General features: G+C 18.6%; 2 protein-coding genes across 6 annotated transcripts in view; both read right to left on the reverse strand.

Annotated features, from left to right (window-relative positions):
• Positions 1–2,356: 2,356 nt before the first annotated feature.
• Positions 2,357–3,835, reverse strand: LOC102676736. 2 transcript variants are annotated; one of them, XM_006618608.2, is made up of 4 exons: positions 3,409–3,835; positions 3,154–3,300; positions 2,853–3,083; positions 2,357–2,612 (listed from the first exon to the last, which is right to left on the reverse strand). In XM_006618608.2, the coding sequence occupies exons 1-4, from the start codon at positions 3,653–3,655 to the stop codon at positions 2,578–2,580; spliced, it is 660 nt and encodes a 219-aa protein (XP_006618671.1). In that variant the 5' UTR covers positions 3,656–3,835; the 3' UTR covers positions 2,357–2,577. The 2 variants fall into 2 exon arrangements, with proteins under 2 accessions (XP_006618671.1, XP_006618670.1); XM_006618607.2 differs by having other exon boundaries at positions 2,357–2,640; positions 3,409–3,833.
• Positions 3,836–4,119: 284 nt separating this feature from the next.
• LOC102676431 (adenylate kinase isoenzyme 1) overlaps positions 4,120–7,065 on the reverse strand; it is a 6,635-nt gene continuing 3,689 nt past the window's right edge. For 3 of the 4 annotated variants that reach the window (XM_031511928.1, XM_006618606.2, XM_006618604.2), the window contains exons 2-5: positions 5,941–6,224; positions 5,129–5,254; positions 4,567–4,758; positions 4,120–4,469 (exon numbers count right to left, since the gene is read on the reverse strand). In XM_031511928.1, the coding sequence (XP_031367788.1) occupies positions 4,392–4,469; positions 4,567–4,758; positions 5,129–5,254; positions 5,941–6,126 (582 nt within the window). In that variant the 5' untranslated portion in view covers positions 6,127–6,224 and the 3' untranslated portion in view covers positions 4,120–4,391. Of the gene's footprint in view, positions 4,470–4,566; positions 4,759–5,128; positions 5,255–5,940; positions 6,239–7,065 lie in introns of all 4 variants that reach the window. The other variant, XM_006618605.2, reaches the window with a different exon arrangement.

Consider the following 7,065-nt stretch of genomic DNA (forward strand, 5'->3'; position numbering starts at 1 on the left):
AGTCAAATATCATTTAATTGATACTATTTAATTGCATTTATATTTGTTCATAGAATTAATATAATACATTCAATTATTAAAAAAAATCTAATTATACCACAAGTACAAGATCCTTAAAAAGTTCATATGTAAATCAAATATTGCAATATATCTATATTCATATATAGTATTACAATTATCAGTATGCTACATGTTATTAAAAAATCATGCTTAAAATAGATCTTATTTGAAAGTATCTTTTATGTAGCATCCGTCCCCAAACTTAAAATGAAAGCACAAATTTGTTGCATAATAAATCTCAAAATCTTCTTTTGATGTATACATTTCTTTAATAAATTGATTACATTTTTATATTAATCATGTTTAAAATTTCTTATAGATTTTTTTTTGCAATATCTATACTTGTACATATATATGATAATGTATATGTTTATATGTTATATAGATATTATGTTAAGTATTTCTGACTTATTATTATGTTGAATAAATGCAGTAAATGCATACAATGCAAAATAAATAATATTAAATTGATAGTTTGGTTAAATTTAATCTCAATAATTATATAAGTTACAAATAATTGTCAAAGAAGTATCTTTTTATTCATTAGTTTTTACTTTTTACTTAATATTTTTTCTCCTTCTTTATATTTTTATAAACAAAAAATATAGAAACATTTGTATTATTTATTATAATTTTATGCACAATCAATTTAATCTAATAACAATTTAGCATATTGACCGCATTAAAAGAGGTCCAATAATTGATATCACTTCATACAAAAGAATATCAATAATAAATCCTTTTATACTTTTATATATTATACATTAATGCTGAAGCATTAATATAAGATTTTTATGTAATATGTTTAAATTTTATGAATCAACATTTCTATTTGCAAATTTAAATTCCATACATGTTTGCAAGTTAACAATATGTGACAATAATAGTCCTAAGTAAAAGCAAAAAATTTCTCAATTTCATATATAATATTAATTATAGTTTACTATTTTTACACAGCAATTTTCTTCAAATTTATAATGAAATTAAAATTTAAAGTATAGTTAGATCAAATGTAATATTCTAATTACTTGAATATCATAATTTTAATAAAATATTTTGTCTTCCTTTAGAACATTATAGACTATTTACTATTTAATATTATTATTAGTTGAAAAAACAACGACATTGTGAATAAAGTATGGTATTAACATACATTTTTATAAGTATAAGTGAAATTACATAAATTTTTCTCATATATTTGCATTTCAACTAATTATTTATTCTATTTTAAAAACAAATATTTCCATTTATATTTAAAATATTTAATTACATAAATAATCTTTGATATAGATTATAAATATATTTATATCAAAGATTAAAAATAAAATCATTTATAAAATGCAAATCAAATGCTTCAAATTAATCATGTGTACATTATACAATTATTTTTAATATTAAAAAGATTTTATTTGAAAAATATAAATGGAGGAAATTTAAAATTATTATAAAAATATAATAATTTTGTATATAAAATTATATTGCATGTTATTTTATTTTTAAAATTTAAATTAATAATTTAAAAATAAATTGGTTTGTATATATGGAAATAAGTAAATGAAAATTATTTCATTTTCATTGCTTAGTGCATATAAAATTTTAAATTAAAAAAATATATTTTTTTGAAGAATTTAATAATAAAATATAATATTGCAAATTTTTATTTATATAAAATTTTGATATTTAACAAAATAACTTACTGTTTGTTTCAAATGTATATTATTACATTCGCATAAAATCTTAAAAATTAATTTTTTGCTTATATTAAATGTTATTAAGCAATGAAATATTAATATGATCAAATTGTTATTATATTATTACTGAATTACTAGTAAAATACTAAATAAAATATTGATACAACTTAGTAACTGGTTTTATGTATTAAGCAATCAATTTAAAAATATATATGATAGATGATAAATAAATAATGGAAAAAAACACAATTTTTAAAAATATAGTTGTAGAATTGTATATAATCAAAGAATGAAAATTGTATTTTTTCTTTTTTATGGATCATAAATTCAAATTAATTCAAATGTAAATAATTTTTTGGATAAATTTTTTTCTGTTAATAATGAAAAAAATACTTGTAACTATATTAAACTTCTGTATATAATTAATATTTGTGTTCTTAATGTATCAATTTATCCTTTTTATTATATGGTTTTATATTTCAATAATAAAATAAAAAATATTTATTTTTTCTTTATTATTTATTTATATTTATATATATTTATTTATATATTCATATTTATAATATAATTATAATATAAATAATTTAATAATTGAATTTTTTTTATTGTTGCAAAATATTTATTTATTTTTATTTTTAAATATTATTTAATAATATAAGTAATAATAATATATTTGAATTTATAAATTAAAAGCATTTAATTTTTTAATTATATAGATATCGATACATTGGTGAAATTTCGCAGATAAAAGTTAAGATGCTATCACAAGGTACAATTTTCCAAAAAGGTCCGAATTCTAATTTAGACGATACAAGTGTAACACATCCTATCGAATGAGATGGTTGTCCTCTTCCCCATGCTCTATAATTAAAACACGAAAGTGATTCACCTAAAATTGTATAATTTTTTTATTAATTATTTTTAATTTCTAAAATTTATGAGGAAAATATTAAATATTATAATCTTTGAATATCTTGAACTTATTTATTGAATAAATTAATCAATAAATTAATAAAATATTTTTCTTTAAATGAAAAAAATAAAATAAAAATTTGAATAATTAGATAAATTTAATTTTATAAAATATTATCAATAAAATACCAAATTCGTTTTTCCATATTTTTTCATCGTTATAATTACTGAGTCCAACAAAAGTAGGTGTGTCTAATGAAATATATTTTGCAAGTCCATTGGTACGTTCTTCGCTAATTATATGAGCAAGTGATGCATTTATTTTTTGACAAGATATCTGGGCTTGGCTGTAATTCAAATTATTGCTTGAAAATACGAATATTCCTGTTCTAGGAATGCAGGCCAATGTAAAACCAGAACCTAAAAATAATTTCTAAAAAATTTTTATCAAAAATATAGTTTGAATATTTTTACTTTCCACATTATTTACCAATTGGGATGATACTAGGATACATGCTATAATATTTATAATTTTTATCTTGCACAAGTGTAGTAAAGTTATAAATCTCAGGACACTGAAGTGCTTGGCATGTTTTCCTCAATGATTTATTTCTATTATGTATACCAATATTGAATTCTATATAAATAAAAACGATTTTCTAATTTGCATTTCCATATTATTATTCAATTATTGTCATATATATATATATATATATACATTTTTTTTTTTTTAATGATATCTTACCATCATTATTTTCTATGCCGTAATTAAATGCTAAAGCTTTCTTGTTCGAAGCAAATTTTCTACATTCATTCACATTTTTAATTAACGTCCTCGAAAGTATTAATTGATCCGAACGGGCGTTAGATTTCACCAATTTATAATATGGTAATTGTTGTGAATTAATTTCACAACAATTATCGCATACAATTAAATTTAATATTAAACATGCTACTAAGTATATTAAAAGTATTAAAATTATTTTCTTCATTTCTAAAATTTTTAAAGTCACAAGAAAATCTTATCCAATTTACTCGAATATATGCAACAATTGTATTTTTCTGTACAATTTGAATACTTCTCGATAATTGTATGCATAGATGTAATTCATTGTCGGATAAAGATAATTAACTTGTATATCAACGCAATATATATACAATAGATACGGAATTCCAATTAGACAATTGACAGACATTGAAACATATAATAATATAACATAACAATAAATCATAATTAATTTTTTTAAATTTAATTAAAAAAAGTAATCTTTCTTCAAAAAATTAATGTATAAAAATCATAAAATATAACGAGCAAAAACAAGAAATATATCTCTTATTTTATTATTTTTAATTTTCTTAGGTAAATATTTTAAAAAATATGGAAAATATGAAAATCTTTTCAATAAATAGTTTAAAGTAATGATATTGAATTATAATGATTTTTATATTTAATAAATAGATGTATATATTATTTATAATATATTATTAATAACAGATTCAATATTTCAAATTTATAACATAATATACATCATTATTATATTAATCATACATTAGAATTTGTTAGACTTTGTTAAAATAAATTTTTTATAAATTTGATCATTCAAAATTTAATCATTTTGATTCATCAAGATCATAGAATCATCTATTGTAGAACTTCACAAAAAGTGATTAGTATAATTTTAAATGAATAGATGATTTAAGTGAATCTACATTTATATTTGATATGATTTAAGATTTATTTAACAAAGTATCAATTACTTTTGAAACTTCATCAAATATTTCATCCGCATTGCCATTAGCATCGATCTAAATAAAATAATTTTCAATTTTATCTATTATTTTATGTATTCATGCAAAAATAAGAAATCATTTATAAATAGAAAATTAACATACAAATACTTACGTTTACAATTTTGTCTTTATAATAATCAATGATTTCTACATGTTTGTTCATATTAAATAGTTTGATTCTGTTTTTGATCGTTTCTTCATTATCGTCAGCTCTTTTTAAGCTCTTTTCTGCACGTCCTCGTAATCTTTTCTCTAATACTTCGTTCGAGGCATTAAAGAAAATGATTAAATCAACAGGACACACCTAAATTGATTTAACGTGTAAAGTTTTATTTTTTCTCTCTCCTCGTATTATCAATTTCTTAGCTTTTGTTCTTTTTTATTATGTATTATGTATCATATACATGTATTATATATCATGTTATTATATATGATACAGATACATTATGAAATGTATAATATAGATATAAATATATAGTTCGAAAGAAAAAAAATAAAAAAAATTTTAATCGCATATGAGATAAATATAAATCTTATTTTGATATGATATTAATTTGTAACATTCTTTTTAATATTTATTCAAATTATTTTCAATATATAAACCTTTAATAATATTTCTTTTAGAAATTATTTATTAACAAATATATTTTATAATTGATTGTGTTAATGCTTACATTTTTTTCAAAAAGAAGACCTTGACCCAATTCACGGGGATATCCATCAATAAGAAATCCAGTTTCTGTCAATTTTTCTTGTTTAACTTTTTGCATTCGTTCTTTTATCAGATCCAATACAATATCCTAATAAAAAACAAAATTTATTACAAAAAATATTTCAATATAAAAAATATATGTACAATAAATATTTATTAATACATATACATAACTATTATAATTATATCATTAATTAAATGATATATATAAGTTTTGAAAAATTCAAAATATTAATTTAAAAAATTAATAATTTAATTTGTAAAATAAAATAATAGAAATAATTCTTAAAATTTATTTTCATATATTTTCTAAAAATAACTTATATCGAAATATTTATGTTCTTGATATCATAAAAGATATTCATTTATCTTATCATTTATTTATTCAAATATCTAATATTGGAAACATTTTAAATATTGAAAAGATTAATTTTTTTTTAATTTTTTCATGTTATAATTATGCTCTATATAAATTTCTAAGCAAAATACGAAAAAATCATTTATATAAAATATATTAAAAATTTGATTATGTACAAATAAGAAGTTATACATGAGTAAAATTATATCCGCATATAAATGAAATTAAGCTATTAAGCTAAATTAAGCTTGACAACATATATCAACGTTATTAAAATCAACGAAATGTGCGTAACGAAATCTATATAATTATATATGCATTAATATTTTATGTAAAACATAGATATACATGAAAAATATTTATGCATAAATTTCTTCTTAAATTACTTTTATTTTTAATTATAAAGTATAATTTACCGTTGAGACAAATAAACCTTTAGACATTGTTTCCTGTAGAAAAGCATCTCGAGGACTACCATGGGCAACTTCTTCCCGTAATAGATCACCACTGCTTATATGATAAAATCCATATTTTTCAATAATTCGTTTGCACTGTGTTCCTTTTCCACATCCTGGTCCACCAATTATCCAAATAATCTTCATTCTTTCAAAATTGGTTAATAGCACCGGTGCAATAGATAAATGTATTCTTGTTCAAAATATGATTTACAAATGTTTCTTATTGATGCTTACTTTTCGTCCTAATAAAATTGTACTTTTTGTGCATTAATTTAACTCAAAAATTTTTATGGCAATTTGGTTAGTTAATTTTTAAATGATCGATGCGTGAATGTTCCATGAAATATATTAATGTAAGTAAACACGCGAATGGGATGTTAATACTTTTGATTGTTTCATAATTTCATAATTTATTTATAAATAGGAATTTGAATATTTTAAATTTAAAATAAAAAATATTCGATGAAAACTTATTTTTAAAAAAGAAAGAAAAAAGAAAAATTGTTAACAAAAACTTGGGCATTATTCGTCGTTATTAATTTTATATATTTAATCTTAAGAAATAATAATTGATACTTAATAAATGATGTTTGCAAAATATATGATAAAAGAATTTGTTAAATAATCAATATCATATATAGTTTAAATAATAAACAGAATTTTTACAATATTTAGCATTCTAAAATCATTCGTAAAAATGTAAGTTATAAATATAAAAAAAAATTAATAAATACTTTTCTATTTTAAAATCACAATAAATCATTTGATTGAAGACACATAATCAAATTCTAAATTATTTTTTTATTAGCTTCATTTATGAAATATAAATATAAAATTTCATTATACATACTTAACAATATAAAATTTGTTATATTTTTCAATAAGTTTATTATTAATTTATTATATATATATAAAATAAATTAAAATATAAATTTCATTATTATTTTTAAAAATTATAAAAATTTGCAGAATATCGAAAATCTATTATTTATGTCACAAATGAATTAAAAAATTTTATCCATATAATAAGAATATATTATATATATTAGCAAAAAAATTCAAACAATAATTTTATAATGAACA

This window comes from Apis dorsata, unplaced genomic scaffold, assembly GCF_000469605.1.
Source record: "Apis dorsata unplaced genomic scaffold, Apis dorsata 1.3 scaffold_365, whole genome shotgun sequence".
NCBI classification, from domain to species: domain Eukaryota; kingdom Metazoa; phylum Arthropoda; class Insecta; order Hymenoptera; family Apidae; genus Apis; species Apis dorsata.